The sequence below is a fragment of the Capricornis sumatraensis genome, chromosome 2 (genome assembly GCF_032405125.1).
Source record: "Capricornis sumatraensis isolate serow.1 chromosome 2, serow.2, whole genome shotgun sequence".
In the NCBI taxonomy this organism is placed as follows: Eukaryota; Metazoa; Chordata; class Mammalia; order Artiodactyla; family Bovidae; genus Capricornis; species Capricornis sumatraensis.
This window is the reverse complement of record NC_091070.1, coordinates 62,218,762-62,244,249: the sequence shown is the minus strand read 5'-3', so window position 1 is coordinate 62,244,249 and position 25,488 is coordinate 62,218,762. Positions and strand designations below refer to the sequence as shown.

General features: G+C 36.4%; 1 protein-coding gene across 1 annotated transcript in view; it reads right to left on the bottom strand.

Annotated features, from left to right (window-relative positions):
• MDGA2 (MAM domain containing glycosylphosphatidylinositol anchor 2) overlaps nucleotides 1-25,488 on the bottom strand; it is a 921,279-nt gene that overhangs the window by 502,862 nt on the left and 392,929 nt on the right. Inside the window, exon 2 of the mRNA XM_068965010.1 lies at nucleotides 25,091-25,230. Within this exon, the coding sequence (XP_068821111.1) occupies nucleotides 25,091-25,230 (140 nt within the window). The remainder of the gene's footprint in view (nucleotides 1-25,090; nucleotides 25,231-25,488) is intronic.

Genomic DNA, 25,488 nt, shown 5'->3' with positions numbered 1-25,488 from the left:
TGACTACTGTAAAAACCATAGCTTTGACCAGACAGAATTATCAGCAAAGTAATCTCTATGCTTTTTAATATGCTGTCTAGGTTGGTCATAACTTTTCTTCCAAGGAGCAAGTGTCTTGTGTCTTTTGATTTCATGGCTGAAATCACCATCTGCATTGATTTTGGAGCCCCTCAAAATAAAGTCTCACACTGTTTCCATTGTTTCCTCATCTATTTGCTATGAAGTGATGAGACTGGAGACCATGATCTTTGTTTTTTGAATGTTGAGCTTTAAGCCAACTTTTCACTCCTTTAGTTCTTCTCTGCTCTCTGCCATAAGGGTTGTGTTATCTGCATATTTGAGGTTATTTATATTTCTCCCGGCAATCTTGATTCCAGCTTGTGCTTCATCCAGCCCAGAATTTCACATGATGTACTCTGCATATAAGTTAAGTATGACGGGTAACAAAATACAGCCATGATGTACTCCTTTCCCAATTTTGAACCTGTCTATTGTTTCATGTCCGGTTCTAACTATTGCTTCTTGACCTCCATACAGATTTCCCAGGAGGCAGATAAGGTGTTCTGATAATCCCATCTCTTTAAGAATTTTCCACAATTTGTGGTGATCCACACAGTTAAAGTCTTTGGCGTACTTAATAAAGCAGAGGTAGATGTTTTTCTAGAGCTCTTGTGCTTTTTTTGATGATCCAACAGATGTTGGCAATTTGATCTCTAGTTCCTCTGCCTTTTCTAAATCCAGCTTGAACATCTGGAAGTTTTCCATTCACGTACTGCTGAAGCCTCACTTGGAGAATTTTGAGCATTAATTTATCCTCACTAATATTTTGGGAATATTACTTATTTTTTACTTTAAGTTAAAGAATAAATAATATATACATTAATTTACCATTCAAAGAAACATGAAATATATATAGTTAAATATAAGTATCTTTCCCTACATCCTATGTCTCCCTTGATAAAAATAGGACATGTTATTATTAGTTTGTTTTTATGTTCTTTCAGGGCTATTTCATGAATTTTTCAGACCAATGTTAGCACTCTGTTTTTCCCCTTGTCTTGTCCTCCTCCTCCCCCTCACCTATTTAACAATATATCCTGGGGCATTGTGCAACAACATACTTTCAGAATATATATAAAGATTTTATTGTTTTTAAAAATTTCATAGTATTCGATTATATAATTTATGGGTTGGTGTGCATGTGTGTGTGTTAATGAATTTATTTGTTTCCTTCTCCACTATTTTTATACTAGCAAAAGATGTTTCTATATTTTTCCTAGTATAAAAATGTTGCAATAAAAATCTTTGATCCATCTTTATGTAACATCAGAGACATATACGAGAATATAAGGTAAATGCAGGGCTTCTCAGATGGGCTCAGCAGTAAAGAATCTACCTGCCAATGCAGCAAATGCAAGTTTGATCTCTTGGTTGGGAAGATCTCCTGTAGAAGGAAATGGCCCTAGACATTCCTGCCCAGGAAATCCCATGGATAGAGGAGTCTGGTGGATACAGTCCAGAGGGTTGAAGAGTTGGGTTTGACTTAGCAACTAAACAACAAGATAATTGCACTGAAATATAATTTCTGTCAAAATCTAGATTCATTGCTTTTAATTACGCTTTGAAACTGACAACAAACTTAGTAATTTATATTACATCAGAAATAAATGAGAATATTCATTCACTCACATACTTTCAGATAGTGAGGTATAAATCACTTTTTATCTTAGCCAACTTAACAGAATTTTTAAAAGGCCTCCATTTTCAATTTTACAAGCTTATTATATGTGTCACACTAAGCTAAACTTGGGCTTCCCTGGTGGTTCAGTGGTAAAAAATCTGCCTGCCCATGAAGGAGAAGTGGATTCAATCACTGTGGGGAAGATCCCCTAGAGAAGGAAATGGCAAGCCACTCCAGTATTCTTGCCTGGGAAATGCCATGGACAGAGGAGCCTGACAGGCTATAGTTCATGGGGTCTCAAAGAGTAGGACATGACTTAGGGACTAAAGAAGCTAATTTTAATCCAAATTGGAAAAGAAAAAGTAAAACTCTCATTGTTTGCAGATGACGTGATCCTCTACATAGAAAATGCTAAAGACTCCACCAGAAAATTACTAGAGCTAATAAATGAGTATAGTAAAGTTGCAGGATATAAAATCAACACGCAGTAATCCCTTGCATTCCTATACACTAAAATGAGAAAGTAGAAAAAGAAATTAAGGAAACAATTCCATTCACCATTGCAACAAAAAGAATAAAATACTTAGGAATATATCTACCTAAAGAAACTAAAGACCTATATGTAGAAAACTATAAAACATTGATGAAAGAAATCAAGAGGACACTAATAGATGGAGAAATATACCATGTTCATGGATTGGAAGAATCAATATAGTGAAAATTAGTATACTACCCAAAGCAATTTACAAATTCAATGCAATCCCTATCAAGCTACCAGCCATATTTTTCACAGAACTAGAACAAATAATTTCAAGATTTGTATGGAAATACAAAAAACCTCAAATAGCCAAGGCAATCTTGAGAAAGAAGAATGGAACTGGAGGAATCAACTTGCCTGACTTCAGGCTCTACTACAAAGCCACAGTCATCAAGACAGTATGGTACTGGCACAAAGACAGACATATAGATCAATGGAACAAAATAGAAAGCCCAGAGATAAATCCACACACCTATGGACACCTTATCTTTGACAAAGGAGGCAAGAATATACAATGGAGTAAAGACAATCTCTTTAACAAGTGGTGCTGGGAAAACTGGTCAACCACTTGTAAAAGAATGAAACTAGATCACTTTCTAACACCGCACATGAAAATAAACTCAAAATGGATTAAAGATCTAAATGTAAGACCAGAAACTATAAAACTCCTAGAGGAGAACATAGGCAAAACACTCTCCGACATAAATCACAGCAGGATCCTCTATGATCCACCTCCCAGAATTCTGGAAATAAAAGCAAAAATAAACAAATGGGATCTAATTAAAATTAAAAGCTTCTGCACAACAAAGGAAACTATAAGCAAGGTGAAAAGACAGCCTTCTGAATGGGAGAAAATAATAGCAAATGAAACAACTGACAAACAACTAATCTCAAAAATATACAAGCAACTTATGCAACTCAATTCCAGAAAAATAAATGACCCAATCAAAAAATAGGCCAAAGAACTAAATAGACATTTCTCCAAAGAAGACATATGGATGGCTAACAAATACATGAGAAGATGCTCAACATCACTCATTATTAGAGAAATGCAAATCAAAACCACAATGAGGTACCACTTCACACCAGTCAGAATGTCTGTGATCCAAAAATCTGCAAGCAATAAATTCTGGAGAGGGTGTGGAGAAAAGGGAACCCTCCTACACTGTTGGTGGGAATGCAAACTAGTACAGCCACTATGGAGAACAGTGTGGAGATTCCTTAAAAAATTGCAAATAGAACTGCCATATGACCCAGCAATCCCACTGCTGGGCATACACACCGAGGAAACCAGAATTGAAAGAGACACATGTACCCCAATGTTCATCGCAGCACTGTTTACAATAGCCAAGACATGGAAACAACCTAGATGTCCATCAGCAGATGAATGGATAAGAAAGCTGTGGTACATATACACAATGGAGTATTAGTCAGCTGTTAAAAAGAATACATTTGAATCAGTTCTGATGAGATGGATGAAACTGGAGCTGATTTATACAGAGTGAAGTAAGCCAGAAAGAAAAACACCAATACAGTATACTAACACATATATATGGAATTTAGAAAGATGGCAATGACGACCCTGTATGCAAGACAGCAAAAAAGACGCAGATGTGTATAGTGGACTTTTGAACTCAGAGGGAGAGGGACAGGGTGGGATGATTTGGGAGAATGGCATTGAAACATGTATACTATCATGTAAGAATTAAATCGCCAGTCTATGTCTGATGCAGGATACAGCATGCTTGGGGCTGGTGCACGGGGATGACCCAGAGGGATGTTGTGGGGAGGGAGGTGGGAGGCGGGTTCATGTTTGGGATCACATGTACACCCATGGTGGATTCATGTCAATGTATGGCAAAACCAATACAGTATTGTAAAGTAAAATAAAGTAAAAATAAAAATTTTAAAAAAAATTAAAATTAAAATAAAAAAAAGAGACATCTGTGTTACATTTTCTGCCTAATCACATTCTTTGAATTAATTTCTCTTGAGCTGCAATACTTTCTCTTACATATGCCCTGCTTTTATTTTGCTGAAAGCATTACCTTTGTCTTAGATATGAATAGTAAATATTTTAATATTCTTTCCCACTTTGGCACTTGTTTTTAATTTAGAATTTTTCCCAAAACTTATTTTGTGTTATTATTACTTAGTGCACTAGAACATACCACTTTTTTTGTTTATGGCGTCAGGATTTCATCCTTAAAAAGATTTCCTTACTCTAAGATTAAAAACAAAACAATGAATCATATTTTCCTTTAGTCTTTTTCATTTTTTATGTTTAACTCTTAGATCCCTTCAAAACACACACAAGCACACATTTTTTCTTCTTTTTTAACTCAGATGATATGGTGTATGTTGTACCCTAGATACAGCTTTACCAGGTAACTGGTTCTGATGTGTAATTTTTAGTAACAAAAAGAACTATCAGTTCAGTTCAGTCACTCAGTCCTGTCTGGCTCTTTGCGACCCCATGAATCACAGCACACCAGGCCTCCCTGTCCATCATCAGCTCCCAGAGTTCACTCAGACTCACAACCATCAAGTCAGTGATGCCATCCAGCCATCTCATCCTCTGTCGTCCCCTTCTCCTCTTGCCCTCAGTCCCTCCCAGCATCAGAGTCTCTTCCAATGAGTCAACTCTTCGCATGAAGTGGCCAAAGTATTGGAGTTTCAGCTTTAGCATCAGTCTTTCCAATGAACAGCCAGGACTGATCTCCTTTAGAATGGACTGGTTGGATATCCTTGCAGTCCAGGGACTCTCAAGAGTCTTCTCCAACACCACAGTTCAAAAGCATCTATTTTTCGGTGCTCAGCTTTCTTCACAATCCAACTCTCACTTCCATACATGACCACAGGAAAAACCATAGCCTTGACTAGACGGACCTTTGTTGGCAAAATAATGTCTCTGCTTTTGAATATTGCTATCTAGGTTGGTCATAACTTTCCTTCCAAGGAGTAAGCATCCTTTAATTTCATGGCTGCAATCACCATCTGCAGTGATTTTGGAGCCCCCCAAAATAAAGGCTGACACTGTTTCCACTGTTTCCCCATCTATTTGCGATTATTTCTAAATCCATTATTTTCAGACATTTATCTATCTATTCACCAAAACAAAAAGCAAATTAATTCTTTTGTATACTTTATTAATATTATATAATCAATTTTATGATGAATATAAGGGGAAGTTATTATGTTTAAGGTTTAAATTTTTATGAATGTTTTTACTGACATTAAAAATTACATTTTAAAAACAGGACATAAAGATAAGTTTAGTTCCATATTTATTACAGTTTTATTCACAATAGCCAAGGTATAGTTAACAGATACGTGTCTCATCAGTGGATGAATAGATATGGCGTATATATACAATGGAATATTATTCATCCATGAGAAAGAAGGAAACGCTGCAATTTGCTGTGTTATGGATGGACCTTGAGAGCAGTACACTAAGTGAGATAAGCTACCCAGAGAAAAAGGAAAACTCTGTGATATCACCAATATGTGGAATCTAAAAATCCTGAATTCACAGAAACAGAGAAAATGATGGTTACCAGAAATTGGTGGTGACAGAAGTGGGGAGATGTTAAAGTGTACAAACTTGAACTAGAAGATGATTAAGTTCTGATGATCTAATGCAAAGCTTAGTGATTACAGTCAACAGTACTATATTATATGCATCAAAGTTGCTAAGAAACTAATTCTTGAACATTGTCACCACACAAAAGCAATGAGAATCAGGTGACACAATAAAGGTGCTAGCTAATGCTATAAATGCAACCATATTGCAATACATAAATGGGTCAAATCAACATGCTATAGATCTTACACTGACAGAGTTATTTATTAGTTATATCACAGTTAATTAATTTTTCTAGGTATTTAGGTATTTAGCTTATCTGCTTTAAAATGCTTTCCAGACTAAAACTCTCCCTGTCCAGCTCTGGTTATGTCACTCTGCAGACTCAGTTATTTGTCATCTATGTGCTAGATTCAATCCAATGTTATTTTGATATTTATCATAATATTCTAGAAATGTTACACCTACACAAAAGTAAATAGAATTTTTAATGAGCTCATATATACCCTTCACCCAGCTTCAATAAACAACTTACATTTAGAGTTCCCCTTTTCATCCTCTCGTCTTTTTTCATCATATATTTTAGTTATCTTGAAATGTCTTAAGCAAATTACAGACACTGTTATCATATATTCTGTAAGTACTTCATGTTATCTTTATGAATATCAATACTACATCAAAATACATAACCACTAAGTCTTACAATATGAACAGGGATTCCTTAATATAATACAAACCAGGCTGTGTTCAATAGTTCCCAATTGTCTTGAGAGTCCTTTTGAATATTTTTTTTCGGTAAGAGTCTGGAAAACTCTTACCCATTACGTAAGAATGATATGACGCTTATACATCTAACTCTGTAACTTTTCCCCACCCACAGTATGTACTGGTGATCTGACCCATACATTTCCTACAATCCATGTTTAGGTGACTGCCTTCTGGTACTATTTAACATTGTTTCCTAACTCCATATTTTCTAGAAACTGCTAGTTAGTTCTATAGGCTTCATTATATTTAGGTTCACTCTTAAATTTATTTGGGAACAGAGCAAGAATAATTCATGGGTAGCACCGTGTACTCCCCAGTGCTTTTTTTTACAATTCAAATTTATTTATTTTAATTGGAGGTTAATTATTTTACAATATGGTATTGGTTTTGCCATACATCAACATGAATCTGCCACGGGTGTACACGTGTTCCCCATCCTGAACCCCCCTCCTACCTCCCTCCCTGTACCATCCCTCTGGGTCATCCCAGTGCACCAGCCCCAAGCATCCTGTATCCTGCATTGAACCTGGACTGGTGATTCATTTCACATATGATATTATACATGTTTCAATGCCATTCTCCCAAATCATCCCACCCTCTCTCTCTCCCACAGAGTCCAAAAGACTGTTCTATACATCTGTGTCTCCTTTGCTGTTTTGCATACAGGGTTATCGTTACCATCTTACTAAATTCCATATATATGCTTTAGTATACTGTATTGGTGTTTAAGCATAGAATACTGGTTGTCCCATTGCCAGTTAAGTTAATACTGATCAGGGGGTCCAGGTGTGCTTCTCCTGATCCATCCACTTTAAATTTCCTCAACATATTCCATCTAATAATTTTAGCAGTTATTGATGATTCCTCCCTAGATCCATTATTTTGGGAGGAGGTTAAAAAACATTGATCCTTAAATTCTATATTTATTTCAGTCTATATTAGCTGAAATTCATTTCCAAAGAAGATATTTTCTTTAACAAAAATTTGCTTACTTTGAAATACAGTTTGCATAGAAGGTATTTTCAGGAAAATGAATATATGTTAGTAAATTCTAAATGTAACCATTAATTTTTTGTTTTGTTTTGGCTTGCTCATATTATTGTATATAGATTTTGATGCATTTGACATTAATACAGTCATTTTGAGATTCAAATTGTTTATTCTTTGACCAGTAGAAGCCCTTTCCAGTTGGCTTTTGTGTCCTTTGGAAATGACCCTAAGTCATCTTTGATCCTTTCTTTATTTTACGGCCAGAATAAAAATCTAGGCTCACCTTATGTAATTGCCTGCCCCACGATAGGAATCAATCATTCTTCCAACAAGACCTAATTCTATTTACCAGGAAATTTTACTTAGAGATCAAAATCCAGGTGCTATGAGGCACTCTTTGAGACATTATCTCTAGAAATTTTCATTAGATTTAGCTAGGGAATGCATATATTTTCAAAAAAGAAAATTAAATTATGAGTTCATATGGATATTTCCAGCTAAAATTAAAATTATAGCTTTCATTTAAATTGCATGCATACTTACACCTTTTCTAGTATTATATTGTTTAGGCTATTGTTTTAATATTAGTTTCCTATTGCTAGCATTATAATTACACAAGCTTAGAGGCTAAAAACCAGAGATAGGTATTTTCTTAACAGCTCTGGTTAAAAAAAATAAAAGGTTTAAAAATGGATTTCAAACCTGCATCTTTTGGAGTTTCAGGGAGAAAAACTGTCTTTTTTCTTTTTTGCTTTTCCTAATTTCCTGTAACTGCCTACTTCCTTTGAATCATTGCTGCTTTCTTTCATCTTCAAGGGCTTCCCTTGTGGCTCAGCTGGTAAAGAATCTGCCCATTATGCAGGAGAACTGGGTTCGATCCCTGGGCTGGAAAGATCTCCTGGAGAAAGGAAAGGCTACCCACTCCAGTATTCTGGCCTGGAGAATTCCATGGACTGCATAGTCCATGGAGTCGCAAACAGTGGAGAAGACAGAGCAACTTTAGATCACTCCATATTCAAATTCAGTTCATTTCAGTCGCTCCATCTTCAAATCCAGCAGCATATCATCTTCTCTCTTTCACAGAGAGCCCCAGGGTAATCTCCCATCTCAAAATCCTTAACTGAATCCCACCTGCCAAGTTCCTTTTGCCTTATCACTCACAGGTTACAGTGATTACAGTATGGACATCTTTCAGTTCAGTTCAGTTCAGTTCAGTTGCTCAGTCATGTCCGACTCTTTGCGACCCCATGAACTGCAGCACGCCAGGCCTCCCTGTCCATTGTATAGCACCTGTCCCTGTCCATATGTGTAGCATATGAATTGGCTATACATATGCATGCATCCACTGTTTGTTTTTTTAGATTATTTTCCCATATAGGCCACTACAGATTATTAAGTAGTGTTCCCTGTGCTATATATCAGGTTCTTATTGCTGCTGCTAAGTCACTTTAGTTGTGTCCGACTCTGTGCAACACCATGTATATCAGTGTGCATATATTGGAGTCCCATTCTCCCAATTTATTCCTCCCCTGTCCCTTATCCCTTGGTAAACATAAGTTTTTTTTCTACATCTATAACTCTATTTATGTTTTGTAAGTTCATTTGCACACTTTTTATACAATTCCAAATATAAGCAATAACATATACTTCTCTTTTGGTGTCTAATTGACTTCACTCAGTATGGCAACCTCTAGGTCTATCCATGTTGCTGCAAATGACATTATTTGTTCTTTTTTTTTTATGGCTGAGTAACATCTTATTGTACATATGTACCACATCTTTTTTATCCATTTCTCTGTTGATGGACATTTAGGTTGCTTCCATGTCTTGGCTATTGTAAATAATGCTGCAATGAACATAAATGCGTAGTATCTTTTTGAATTGTGATTTTCTCCAGGTATATGCCCAGGAGTGAGATTGCAGGATTATATGGTAGTTCTTTGTTTAGTTTTTAAAGAAATCTCCTTACTACGTATGTTTTTATTAAGATCATAATACAAGAGAATAAGTTTTTGATTTTGAATGAGAAATAAAGGGGCTGTGAGAAACAAAGAAATTAGCTTCTGTGAGTCACAGAACAGCAGACACTGGTGTCAAAGGCAGCAGTAGTTTCAGGTAGTAGTATGCACTCTGTGTAATACTATTAATACTGGCAGTAGTGATTTAGCACTTACACTAGTGTCTAATGTTTGCCAGGCACTGTGCTCAAATTCCTTATGTATCTTATGAAATTTCAGGCTTCACTGATGGCTCAGATAGTAAAGAATCTGCCTCTAATGGCAGGAGAACTGGATTTGATCCCTGGGTGGGGAAGATCCCCTGGAGAAGGGAACGGCAACCCACCCCAGTATTCTTGCCTGGAAAATTCCATGGACAGAGGAGCCTGGCAGGCTAAAAGTCCATGGTATCACAAAGAACTGAACATGATTGACTAACTCATATAAACCTTTTAAGAAAGACAAATGTGAAACCTAAATCTATATTTCCCTGAAGGTTATAATGAACCACTACATTCCACTATGTCTAAGGAAGCAAGTATGAAACAATCTACTAAGTATTATCCTATATTAAATATACTCTGGAAGAGAACTGCCTTCAAAGAACCAGTAAGTGTAATGAGTAGGAGGACCTCAGTAACAATAAAAGGATTGTCCCTGCCTGCTGGATAATGCTGAGTTTGTGGAAATTAACAATATGCATACAGTATCTCTTATAAGATGGGTAAATATCTAAGACCCACATAACCCTGGGGTTATGTATGAGCTTCCTGGGGATTTTCTTGACTGCATGACTATATAAATCCATAAAATGAATGACCCTCAAACTTTAAAATGCATCAGAATAATCCGGAAGATGTATTAGAACATATGTTGCTATACTTTTCTCCTATCGTTTCTGATTCAGCAAGAATCTGTATTTCTAACAAGTCCCCTGATGACACTGATCCTGTTGTTTTGAGAACCAAAACTTAAATCATACTGGCTATGCCTACAATTGGTAATAATAAAAGCCAATCTAAGTAGCAAATAAATTATTTTTCAGGTTATCAATTTGAAAAGTGAAGTTACTAAAAGGGGACAGAATTGGGTACATGTGTTTAGAAACACAGAGTTGGTGGAGCAGGAGTATGAGGTCAGCAGTCTGACAGACACCATCTAGTCTGTATGGCTGAACAATCTGAGCAGCCTTGACTTAGTCACTTAACTCCTCCAGGCTCAGTCTGCATATGTGTAAATTGCAGAAAAAAGGGTAAAATATATTGAAAGAGTTTTGGGATTCTAATAAAATTTAATAAGATGCACCCATCCTAAAGAAATTAGAAATATAGGAGCTAAGATTGTCCTCAGAGAAAGCAGTTATCATTAAGCATTATAATACAGAATAGGGATAATGCAAGGTCAGCATAATGAAGGCACCACATTAGCACATCTCTGGGATGTGACTATGTGACTGAATGTATTAATATTAAATCTAAAGAAAGAATGGGCCAATCAAACATAAATAGGTCATCCTTCGGAACAGAAAAATAAGCTTTCAGGAGAACAGACTGGCACGTAGTATCTAATTGGGAACTGTCCAAAAGAGAGAAAATCTTTACTACCGGATTCAGGCCTTTTGGTCTCCTACCTCAAAATAGATTAGACAGGCTTCAGATGTTCCAGTTGAAATTTCTTGCAAATCAACCTGATTTTTGTTTGGCTTCTTGATTGGTTTGCCTACTGAGAGAGTGATCCTAATAGAGCAATGTTCAATCAATTTGCCATTGCACATTAAAATTTTGACATTTTGATCAATATTTTGCTTTGAATGTAGTTTACCTACATTGATTAACAGGTGGAATAATTTGCTGTAAACTGCAACTGCATTTCTCATTATAGATGCCTAACCTGATTTTTGTATTGTTTGTATGTGTATCAGTCTTTATAACTTCGGAAAATGCAAACTCATCCCTATCTTCTTTCATTATATGAACAAAACCAGACTTGTGAATGCACAACATGAGTATTAGAACCTAATGTGGCCTTATTTACCAAGGTGAAAGTCCATCTGTGGAAAACTGCCTGGAAAGCCAGCCAGCATTCCCCAGGTGGTACCCCTCTCCACTACTGTGATGGATTCCTGTGACCTGTTTGTTCATAAATCTGTTTTTAAGGCTTCCTCTTTGCCTCTTAATGAAAGTGAAAGAAGAGAGTGAAAAAGTTGGCTTAAAACTCAACATTCAGAAAACGAAGATCATGGCATCCAGTCCCATCACTTCATGGGAAATAGATGGGGAAACAGTGGAAACAGTGTCAGACTTTATTTTGGGGGCTCCAAAATCACTGCAGATGGTGATTGCAGCCATGAAATTCAAAGACGCTTACTCCTTGGAAAGAAAGTTATGACTAACCTAGACAGTATATTAGAAAGCAGAGACATTACTTTGTCAACAAAGGTTCATCTAGTCAAGGCTATTGTTTTTCCAGTAGTCATGTATGGATGTGAGAGTTGGACTATAAAGAAAGCTGAGCACCAAAGAATTGATGCTTATGAACCGTGGTGTTGGAGAAGACTCTTGAGAGTCCCTTGGACTGCAAAGAGATTCAACCAGTCCATCCTAAAGGAGATCAGTCCTGGGTGTTCATTGGAAGGATTGATGCTGAAGCTGAAACTCCAATACTTTGGCCACCTGATGCAAAGAGATGACTCATTGGAAAAGACCCTAATGCTGGGAAAGACTGAGGGCAGGAGGAGAAGGGGATGACAGAGGATAAGATGGTTGGATGGCATCACCAACTCAATGGACATGGGTTTGAGTGGACTCTGGCAGTTGGTGATGGACAGGGAGGCCTGGCATGCTGAAGTTCTTGGGGTTGCAGAATCAGACACAACTGAGAGACTGAACTGAACTAAACTGAACTTTGCTCTGTATCATTGAGCAGATGCTAAACACTTGCAGATTATAAATATTTTCCCAGACTCTCACTGGTTTCAAACAATAGATTGGTACTGGCATGAGAATGGATGATATTAAAAAAAAAAAAGAAGAGCCATTATTGATTATTTTTTCCTTCTCAGCCTCTTCCATTCCCAGTAATTCATTTCCTTTATTAAATATCCTCAGCTTTAAATTCAGAGTTTTTTTTTTTTTTTTTAACAAACTAATGAAGTATTGTGTTAGATTCAGGTGAAGAGCATTTTGATTCATTGCTTTCTTTTACCAATTATCTCTAGTCAAGGCTATGGTTTTTCCTGTGGTCATGTATGGATGTGAGAGTTGGACTGTGAAGAAGGCTGAGCACCAAAGAATTGACGCTTTTGAACTGTGGTGTGGGAGAAGACTCTTGAGAGTCCCTTGGACTGCAAGGAGATCCAACCAGTCCATTCTGAAGGAGATCAGCCCTGGGATTTCTTTGGAAGGAATGATGCTAAAGCTGAAACTCCAGTACTTTGGCCATCTCATGCAAAGAGTTGACTCATTGGAAAAGACTCTGATGCTGGGAGGGATTGGGGGCAGGAGAAGAAGGGGATGACAGAGGATGAGATGGCTGGATGGCATCACTGACTCGATGGATGTGAGTCTGAGTGAACTCCGGGAGTTGGTGATGGACAGGGAGGCCTGGAGTGCTGTGATTCATGGGGTCGCAGAGTCAGACACGAATGAACGACTGAACTGAACTGAACTGATTAGCTATTACAAGATATTGGGTATAATGCCCTGTGCTATACAGTAAACCTTTGCTGCTTTTGTATACTTAAAAGTTTCAAATAATCTGAATGATTTCTGTTTTCCTTGTCCAAACCCAACTAATGACCATGTAACATAAGAGCTTGCTAGTAACTGCCACCATCTGTTCAAGAAGTATCAAATGTGTACCCATGGATACAGAGAGAGACTCATAATAAAATTATATAAATCAATTAAAAAATGGTTTGCATTTTTTTTTTGGTAAATTATACTAGGCAGCCACATTAAATAGTCATAGCCAAGTGTGTGACTTATTTTGATTACTAAAAAGCACTGCAAGGAGATCAAACCAGTCCATCCTAAAGGAAATCAGTGCTGAATATTCATTGGAAGGACTGATGCTGAAGCTAAAACTCCAAAACTTTGGCCACCTGATGCAAAGAACTGACTCATTGGAAAAGACCCCGATGCTGTGAAAGATTGAAGGCAGGAGGAGAAGGGGACAACAGAGGATGAGATGGCTGGATCACATCACCGACTCAATGGATGTGAGTTTGAGTAAACTCTGGGAGTTGGTGATGGACAGGGAGGCCTGGCATGTAACAGTCCATGGGGTCGCAGAGTCAGACACAACTGAGAGACTGAATTGAACTGAACTGAAAAAGCAGTCAGAGCTAATCATCAAAATCTCAAGTAGACAAAGTGGTTTTGAGGGCAGCTGTAGAGTTAGATTATGCATGTGTCTAATAAGAAAGTAAATGTAGGTTTCAATTTAATCTATGAAGAAATCAAACTACTGGCAATATTCAGAGTGAAAAACAGAATGTTACAGAATGTCATCACAGTATTGGAATATTTACCTATTTTGTTAACTAAAATATTGGCAAAGACAGTGCATTTTTCTCTCAGGGGAATTCAAATGTGAGAAAAAGTGCCTAAGGTTCATCCATTTAATATCATGCATCTAAATTCCCTGTACTTCCAGAAGAACTAACTCCCTTTGGATTTTCTGTTTCACCATATGTACAACTTTGACACTATGCTCTCTCAAAGCCTTTCAGCAAAATTAAGTGGGGCCAGTTCACAATATGAGGTTAAACATATCTTAGTATACACTTTTCAAATTCTGTTCTACTTTATATCGATGTTAATTTTTCCCTTTTCTGATGAAAATTACACTTCCATCTTTTCCCTGTTATTTGGACATAATACTAAGACTTTGTCGTTTAAAGTAACAAAGTCCAAGCAATGAATTACCAGGTTTTTGTAACTTAAGAATATACTACAGTCACTTGAGTCCCCAATGTTGCCCTGTTATATCTATTAAAAAAAAAAAAAGTGTATTGTTGTCAAAAGTGGCATGAGGGTTTAAAACTAGACTCTTCAACTACAGAGCTGTAATAGCTTCATATTATTGAGTCCCATTTCCCAAGTGTCTTTAAGTTCTTGCTGGGTAGTAAAATAAGAAGACACATTAAAAACTCTTAGAGACTACCAAGGGAGCATTAAATGCAACCTTGAAGGCACTGAGGTGTGTGGCTTCCAACAGTGCCTACACAAGTGAATCTAAGATTTCCTTAAATGCTTAATTTTAAGAGGTAAATGACACAGGCATTTACAAACATAATTTTGTACTTTTAAAAAGGAAACAAATTAATTAAAATATTCAACAATTATCCCCAAGTGATAATGCCTGCCACATTTACTCCTTTAATAAATAATCGAGAACTGCTCTGTGAAAACCTTTATGTTTATGGTTCCATATATTTTATCCTCCAAAGTAGGATACTTTTGGGGACTGAAAGACAATGACATCAACAAGTGTACCAGAACACTAGCTGTAAACCAGGTCTGTCCCAGGCAAATCATGACTTATGTTCATTCTGAGATAGAAAATGGGAATGCAGGACCCAGCCCTTTGTTTTCTAGGAGTTTACAGTTCAGTGAGAGAGAAAGGAAACAGAAAAGCAACATGATTATTCTATTATTTCTATCATTATCATCATTGTTATTCAAGATTTTTATCTTCCCTTGTATGGTTTTATTTGACACTTAATGAACAGATGTTTACTACTACAAATGTACAAAAAGTACATGAGGAAAACAAGTGAAATGGAAGGTAAATATATTGAGTTGGCCAACAAGTTCATTTGGGTTTTTCTGTAAGATGTTATGGAAAAACTCAAAAGAATTTTTTGGACAACTGAGTATTACCCATATTCACAGAGCTGAAAAAGTAGAGAAGGTGTAACGTGAAACTATGGAATTTTTCTGCAAAATCTAAAATCTCACTCACTCCCCAAAGCAGGATCCTATGATGTATTGTGGTAAGAAATGGCTTGGTATTCTGGGATCATATAGACAGGGTACTTGAGCAAGTATCTTTGACCAAGCAAGGCTTTATGGAAGAGGTGACTAATAAGACACTGACTCAGCTGGCCAAGGGGAAGGGGTGTAGGCAAGTGGGACGACAAATACTAAATCATTAGGCAAAACACTGTAAATCCCTTGAAGATTAATGATGCACAGTAGTCACTGCATATGTAATGTGCTCTTTAAAAGCAGCCCTAGTATATGCATAAACTATGTTATTTAAAATGACAAATGAGTTGAATTATGTGCCCTAGGATATGTTGGAGCCTGGTAGGCTGCAGTCCACGGGATCCCTAAGAGTCGAGCAAGACTGAGCGACTTCACTTTCACTTTTCACTTTCATGCATCGGTGAAGGAAATGGCAACCCACTCCAGTATTCTTGCCTGGAGAATCCCAGGGAAAGAGGAGCCTAGTGGGCTGCCGTCTATGGGGTCGCACAAAGTCGGACACGACTGAACCGACTTAGCAGCGGCAGCAGCAGGATATGTTAAAATACTAAATGCCAGTTCCTCAGAATGTGATCTGATTTGTAAACAGGGCTATTGCAGACGTAATTAGCTAAGATGAGATCTTACTGGAGTGTACTAGTATGACTGGTATCCTTATAGGAAGAAGAAAATGCCATTCAACAGACAGACAGACACACACACGCACACACACACATACAGGTGACAACAGAGGCACAGATAGCAGTGATGTGGCTGAGACCCAGTGGACGCCAGTCTTGATGGTTACCACCAGACACTGGGAAGATGTGAGGAGGGGTTCTACCTAGAATCTCAGAGAGAGCATTCAGGCACTGCTGACACATGGATATCACAACTCCAGCCCTCCAAACTGTGAGAGAGTAACTTCTGTTGTTCTAAGCCACCCAGTTTGTGGGACTGGATTGTGACAGTCCTAGGAAACTAACCCAATGTACAATCATGAAATTCAGACACTTATACCATTCTGGAATTAGGGAACTGTTCAGGCTATTATTGGGCTTCCCTGGTAGTGGCAGAGAATCTCCCTGCAATGCAGGAGACCCAGGGTTTGATCACTGGGTCAGGAAGATCCCCAGGAGAAAGGAATGGCAACCCACTCCAGTAGTCTAGTCTGGAGAATTCCACAGACAGAGGAACCTGGCGGACTACGATCCATGGGGTCACAAGGAGTCGGACACAACTTAATGAATAACACTTTCACTTTTCACTTTAAGTTAATATTATACTTCAGCTGATATGAAATTTAAATATCTATGAAATGTGTTTACATGCATTTTATATAATAACACATGTAATACTTTTGTGTTATTAAATGACTGGCTATAGTCTATCTTCTTGATGGCACTGTGAAGAATTATTCAAGATGGTAAATTGTTCTGATTATAGCCTGGCATGCTGCAGTCCATATAATCACAGAGCCAGACACGACTTACTGACTGAACAACAACAGCAATAAAAGCAATGTAAAAGGTCAGTTAGATTCGGTACTATACCATACCTGGATGCCTAAAAGTTAATCTTAAGAAATACAGATTGCTATGATGCCCAAGAACACTGGAGTGGGTAGCCTATCCCTTTTCCAGTGGATATTCCCAAACCAGGAATCGAACCAGGGTCTCCTGCATTGCAGGTAGATTCTTTACCAACTGAGCTATCAGTGAAGTACAAGCTGGAATCAAGAATACCGGGAGAAATATCAATGACCACAGATACTCAGATGACATCACCCTTATGGCAGAAAGTGAAGAGGAACTGAAGAGTCTCTTCATGAGGGTGAAAGAGGAGAGTGAAAAAGCTAGCTTAAAACTCAACATTCAAAAATGAAGGTCATGGTCCTATCACTTCATGGCAAATAGATGGGGAAACAATGGAAACAGTGAGACTCGATTTTCTTGTGCTCCAAAATCACTGTATATGGCGACTGCAGCCATGAAATTAAAAGACGCTTGCTCCTTGGAAGAAAAGCTATGACCAACCTAGGCAGAATATTAAAAAGCAGAGACATTACTTTGTCGACAAAGTTCTGTCTAGTCAAAGCTATGGTTTTCCAGTAGTCATGTATGGATGTGAGAGTTGGACTATAAAGGAAGCTGAGCACCAAAGAATTGATACTTTTGAACTATGGTATTGGAGAAGACTCTTGAGAGTCCCTTGGACCGAAGGAGATCCAAACAGTCCCTCCTAAAGGAAATCAGTCCTGAATAATCATTGGAAAGACTAATGCTGAAGCTGAAACTCCAATACTTTGGCACCTGATGAGAAGAGCTGACTCACTAGAAAAGACCCTGATGCTAGGAAAGCTTGAGGGCAGGAGGAGAAAGGGGTGACAGAGGATGGGATCACTGGATGGCATCAACGACTCGATGGACATGAGTTTGAGCAAGCTCCAGGAGTTGGTGTTGGACAGGGAAGCCTGGTGTGCTGCAGTCCATGGGGTCATAAAGAGTCAGACATGACTGAGAGACTGAACTGAACTGAACTGATGATACCCAACAGTGAAGACACTAATTATGGATTTTGCTATTCTCAAGCTGATCCAACATCATCACCAAAGGCAAGTAAGTTATCGAATAATGATTCCTCATGTTTCACGGGAAAAAGGAAAAAAAAATCAATGTTTGTTGATTGAAACAGATAAAACTGTCAGGAAAATAAATGTTATTTTTAGGCTTTTGTTAAAACTGGCACTAAAAGAAAATCAAAATAAAAGATTAACAAGTCTAAAAAAAAATAATTGAGTCATTCCAAATAACTATTTTCTCATTTTTCAGTCCTAGAAATACTTGTTTTACACAAGTGCTTTTTTGTGTAACATGAATTAACTTTTTCAGATCATAGATAGGTTTTCCTCCTTATTGATTTTGTTTGAAGCATCTCTGAGAATTTCAGGAAAAGGCTGTGATGAGCCTAATTTGAAATAAATGTGCCATGCTTACAACCAGCACCTGTATAGATTATTAATTACAACTGATAGCATATTCTTTAATATAGACTAGATAGGTGATATTTTCTATAATTTTAATTAAAATTATTGAAGCTAAGTCTCAAATCTCAATATTTTTAAGTAAACCTAAGGAGTGGTACATTCCATTGTAGTTTCAAAACTAAATTCAGTTCTCTTAATTGGCATCTTTAATGTACTAGCCAAAAATGAAGAGGGTAAACTTGATTCAATAGGATCACAAGTAGATCACTACTATTAATATATTTGTTTTCACGCTACCTTTTTAAAATAGCAGGGATTCATACAACTATAAATGAATACTTATCGTTGAATGTGCCCCCAAAACTTACACTGTATTATGAATTTATCTTTCTCTGTGTGTGTGTGTGTACATATACATACATACATGCATATATATAATATAGACTTGAAAATAGAAAAATTGATTATCATCCCATCATGAAAAAATTCACATGTTGAAATTAGTGCATTTTGATTTTGTTGACAGCTCAAGTGAAAGTGAAAGTCGCTCACTCATGTCCGACTCTTTGTGACCCCATGGACTATACCGTCTATGGAGTTCTCCAGGCCAGAATACTGGAGTGGTAGCTGTTCCCTTCTCCTTGGGATCTTCCCAACCCAGGGATCAAACCCAGGTCTCCCACACTGCATGTGGATTCTTTCACAGCTGAGGCACCAAGGAAGCCCAAGAATACTAAAGTGGGTAACCTATCCCTTCTCCAGTGGATCTTCCCAACCCAGGAATCAAACCAGGGTCTTCTGCACTGCAGGTGGCTTCATTAATAGCTGAGCTGCTAAGGAAACCCTGACAACTCAATAACTACTACAAAAAATATTAAAAACTAAAGGAAAAATATATATTGTAGGGTATCTATCACTTAGAAATCTCCCCATACATCAAATAATACATACTGAAAATATATCAATGGGAGTATTCTTCTAATAATAAAAATACAAAACCAAATCAATGTCTATGTAGTTATACAACACTTCTACTTTAAAAGAATCACAGCTATTTACTTTAAAATGATCCATGTTAACTATGTACAATACAACCAATAGATCCTCAACCATATATTGATAAGCAATAGTGATTTCTTCTATCTTCTGGAAATGCCCTGATCATTTTAAAAAGCTTATATCATGTCAACTGCTGTAATAAAATAATGATTATGTTTTCATAACTCATATATATTTTTCATTGAAAGATGCAGATTTCAAAAAGACACATCTAATTTCAAACTTCCATGTGATCTGTATATCCAATTATTTTGAGTTTGTTTTAAGATCCATTTTCCGATTACGCTGGAGATCCAATTTTGACAATATAATCTACAGCCATGCCATTTATATTATCTAAAAGTCTTAAGAAATAAAAGCAAAATTTAATTGAGCATCCTACCTTGCCTAGTGACATGTGGTTTACCTTTACAAGTCTTCAAGAAAAGTAGAAGTACAATAATCCTGAATCAGAATTAAGCAACATTAGGTCAGCAGCAAGGAAGCACAAACTAACGTTAGGTGGATAAATGTGCTTGCTCCTCATGAGGTTTGAGTCCAGAAGACAGGTACTGTATTATCCTGGAGTTGCCTCAGGAAGGAAAATCTGAGACAAGAGATTACAGGTAAAAGTTTATTTTCAGAATTAATTCCAGGGAAGCAAAATAGGGGACTGTGAACAGTGACATTGAGAAGGAGAAAAACCAATAAAACAAAGTGTTATTATGCTAGACATTGCTGAGAGTGACTGGGGCTCCATTCTTCTGGGACCCTCCAAGGAACCATGTAGAAGTAGAATGTGTTACAGAATCACCTGACCAAGGGGGCAGGTATCAACTGGATCCTACTTCCTATTGACCAAAGAACAGCATTTCAAATATCAATTAGCACTATGCTGTAGAAAGTCCAGTCTTGTTCTAGAATCTAAAGGTTTGTGCTGTGACTATTCTTAGGACTTTAATATAAGATCCACACATTACCCATAAACAGCATCAAATATTCTAGATCATCATGCTTGCGGAGCAGGCAAAATGATGTGTTATAATCAATATAATGGACTAGTATAATGTTATGTAGATTATGAAGATGATCTAGTTCTCTGTGCACTATAATGTTACAAAGAGTGAGACAGTTCATCTTGAGCTAGGGCAGAACTGTGCAAGTGCACGGCTGTCCATCTCACATAAGAGCAAATTTTAAATCCTTCTCCTTGAGAATTGAAAACATTCACTTATCAGATGACTAGCTACATACTAGCTAGTATCAGAAGTGTGTCAGTTTTTTCCAGTGTAGACACAACTACTGGCCCAGATTACAGCTAGCTCAAAATACATGAGCTAAATTCATGCTTGTGACCAAGCCCAACTTCAATGAGAGAGTAAGGAATACCCTACCTACTCTATTGGGTTACCTGCAATTGAGTAGTGATGATAATAATAGTTTAGAATTATTAAGTTTATAGAAAAAAATATTATTTTGTATCGGTAATACAATCATAAATATGATGATGACTAAGTATTTACTTTTTGCTAGGCACTCTGCTAAATGATCTACGTGTATTATCTCCTTAGGTACATTGACTAATGTTGCTTTTGCAAGTATCTGGAATTGTCTGATAAATGTTTCTTCTAAGCATCAGGAACTGTTCATGGAATTAAACAAATGATGAACTCTGAAATAGCTGTAAATAAATTCAGATCTCCTCAGGAAGAAAAATGACCCTTTAAATTCATGAGGATTTTTATTAAATGTTAAAAAGTCTTTGGTTAATGCTGATGTACTGGGCATAAAAAGTATCAGTACTTGTACAGTATATTAGAGTGTTGAACCAAAAGAGTCTTTCTATAGTCTATATTAAAAGTAATAGTAACAAAACTATTTGAAGGCATGATATCAATGATCAGAAAGGCTATAAGAGCTATCTCCTAAACAAGCTATGGGACTACATTTTCCCCATGTAACCATGAACTTAATAAAGATGTATATCACCAGGGGGTGAGACTTTGTGCGTATGTGTTTGTGTCTATGTGTGTATTGGGAAAATGTGAAAGTAGTTATTGATATGAAATTTGTGATTAATAAATTTTTGGATATTTCTCCTAGACCCTTTCCCATATCCTATCCAAAGATATACTGAAAAAAATATTAGTTGTTTCAGTTAGACAGTCACTCACCTGTTACAGTAAACAGACCCAGTCTGTTAAATATCCTATTGTTTAAATCATTTATCAGAGAACTGTATTTATAATTCATTTCTTACTGGTTTTGTAACATTAAAAGAGAAGAGAGGAAGGAAAGAGGAAGAAGGAGAGAAGGAAAGAAGGAAGGAAAAAAGAAAAGAAGGGAAAAAAGAAAAGGAAAATTAAGAGTTTAGGTAGCTGAATTCTGAAATTATGAATGTACAGAGGTACAACAACACTAGGTCGGTAGGTTAATTGACAAACCCTTGTCTCCATTCTTTTCCATATATTAATATCTTTATAATAAGCCTTTCTTAATGAGGAGGACTTAGTTCTAGTCCTTGCAAGCTAAGAAAAGTTAATTAACAAAGATGCAAAGGCTCTGCAATACATTAAAACACAAAAATAGTGAAACTTATTGAAATGCATCTAATTTAGACTATATAAATGCTAAGAACCATTTCTAAAATTTGCTTATTTCAAATATGTTCAACAGTAGAGACCAAGTATAAATTACTTAAAATAATAAAAAGCCAGTATATATTTTATTATGTGCCTTCTGTTTATATGTATATATGTAACATATATGCATATATTTTTATAACCTACATTTAACTTTTGAAAGGAGTCAGTGATATAGATATGATGGTTACCATTATTGTATTATATACACAGGAAAACTGAGATGCAGAGAGCAGTGAGGTTAAGGAACTTTCCCAAGATCACGCTAGTAGTCAAGAAGGATCCTGGACTATACCCATGCAGTCCCATGCTCATAACCACTACTATGTACTGAATTTATTCACTTATTTTAAAGAAATTTTACATTGCTGCCTTAGAATACTTGTGGAAATGGAAATCTTTATGACTCTCATTGCCAGAGAAATAGGTAACAGATTAAGAAATCTGAAAAATGAATGAGGAACTTCTCTTTTTCACTGCATTTCCAAATATTATCATATTCAGATTAAACAAAGGAGCAAAAAAACCTTTTCAGCTTCATGGTATCAGCCAAGAAAATTCATCCTGAGAAAACCAGCTGCCAACAGCACGCCCTTTAGTATTTAGACAGGATGCAAAGGCCCAGCTGTTTTGTCAGCCTTCCTTATACAGCTTGTTGACAAACAAGAGGCCCAGTTAATTTTCCAAGTATGAAATATAAACTGAAACTGATTCACCTGCAAACACCTGAATTGCTTCTAGGAATGAAGAAATAATGATACCAAAATAATAAATTTTTCATAGGATTAGAGTACACTGAAATGATTCCAAAAATGGAATTTATCAGGAAAAATGGATAAGGCAATAATCTACTTCTGTTTTTCAGAACTTCTTTTAGATTGCTCAGAGCTCAAAGATTCCATCCAGACTGCTGAAGCATGAAAAGGAAGATGTATGGACAAAATAAGAAATGTCGAGACTGAGAGAATGTAAGTATGAAGATAGAGGGAGCAGAGTATCAGGTGAATTAAAATGTAAGTTGCATTTTTAGTTCAGAATGTGCAGAATTTGGTATGGTCATTGTAAGAATAAGGGGATCATCAGTGAGTATTCTCTTGTGTCTTCTTTTAGGTTTACTTGGACATTCCTGTTTTGATTTCAACTTTTTTACTCTGGAATTTTTATTCTATAAATATGAATTTAAAAAATAATAACAACACTGAACTTTCTTTGGGATAATATTCTTGAGTTAATGTTATCATTTTTAATATAACTAAAATTATTTTAATTGGACTACATTATTTTCTATACAAATTTTTAAATAAAAGTGCTACTTGAATATCAACTTATTTACCTACATCATATTTCAACAATTATTGCTTCTGGGCTAGTGTATTTAGTTTGGCAATCATTTTTTTTCTACCAAAGCTAATTTACTGGGTCAAATTTTCTGTCTATGTATGCTCAGTTGCTCAGTCGTGTCTGACTCTGTGACCCCATGGCTTCTCTGTCCATGGAATTTTCCAGGCAAAAATACTGGAGCAAGTTGGCATTTCCTACTGCAAAGAACCTTCCTGATCCAGAGATCAAAGCCATGTCTCTTGAGTATCCTGCACTGGCATGCAGATTCTTTATAACTGCACTAACTGGGAAGCCTCAAATTTTCTATAACTCAATTTTATTGAGACAAATTTATTCTTTAATAAATTTTCTGTTCTTAGAAAGTATCATAATTTGCAATTTTAGCCACTATGGATCTTAATATTTTAAAATAATTTTTTGATTACTTTATTGTTTTCCATTTTTTCAACAGCATAATTTTTATAAAACATATTTCCCCATTAAAGTTCACTCATGGTCTCATCAATTCATTGCTTCATTCTATAAAGTTCACATGCTTATTTTCATTTGCTCTTCAGGGTCAAAATGACAGAGTCAAAACATCCTCGAGAATTAAAGAGTTAAGAATGACAAGACCAAAAGACAAGATTAAAATGATGGGAGATTTTATAATCTTCATACTGTTCTGTACTTTTCCCTGTACAGTCGTGTGTTAACTGGAATTTTTTTCTGTAATACAAATAAAATATATAACTTTGTCTATAAAATGAGACTTCTTTTTCAGAACAGTGTTTGTGTTGAATAACAATCTATATTTTGAACCAGTCAAGTTAAATATATGACAATAATAACTGGCAATTAATGAATAAAACATCCTGAAAATTTTGGATCTGAATTAAATCTTTAAATCACTAACACACAGCCTAACAATATTATCTCATCTAACCTCTTTTTTTCACTCGTACAATTTTTTTCTTTGCTCATTATTTATCACTTTATTGCTCCGTGAAAGTCTCAATTTCTGTTCCTGGTACTTAGCTTGTAAAAGCTGTAGCTGCTTACTCTGAGAACCTGAATTCACAGAGCACCTGCAAATATCTGTTTTTCAAGGTTTTCTCTGGATATAATGACAAGGAGTAAGGAAAGTACCTGTGACCTCGTGCATCACATTTTTAGAACAAACGCCTCCTCCACTGCAATTATGTCATCATGAAATCATGTTCCACATTCTAAAATAAACTCATTGCCATATGAATTGTTATCTGACAGAGATATTTTTGCAGTTGTCTTTTTTAACAGCTTTCTTAGACTAGTGTCTTTTAAATTCCTCACAATACCAAAACAAAAAATTTTTCTTTGTCTATTCTACATGCTTACTTAAGCTTGAATGTTCAACAATTACCACCTTTATCCTACACTGCACATATAATATGGATTTCACATACACACACACACAAACACATACACATTTTTAGCTACATTGTCTAAACACACACACACATATATATACTTTTTTTTTTCTGATTTGCAAGACAAGTCAGAGAGTTTTCCACAATTTCACGGTTCGGGACTCACCTGTGGACGTGGATGTCCCGTGACTAGACAGGTCAATTCCAGGGTTTCCCCTTCCCGTATAGTGTAGACCCTTTCTGAGTAGCGCTCCTCTTCAATGTTACAGGCCAAGCCTGAATGCACAATACGAACCGTGGGGGGAGCTGTTGAATCAGAAAGATACATAAAAAGATAAATAAACTGTCATCCAATGAATCATCGTGTTTGTAAACAGCAATTCTTATTAGATTTTAGCTCTGTCAGATCCATCAGTCTTAACACTTTGAACATCCTCAAGGGATTAAACATTTTGCTGGACAGAAAGCTTCAAATTTATCTAAAAGTTGCCAACACATTCTGAAAATGGAAAATGGGAGTAGGGTGCTGAGGAAAACTGGTGATTCAGGAAATCACCATCATTA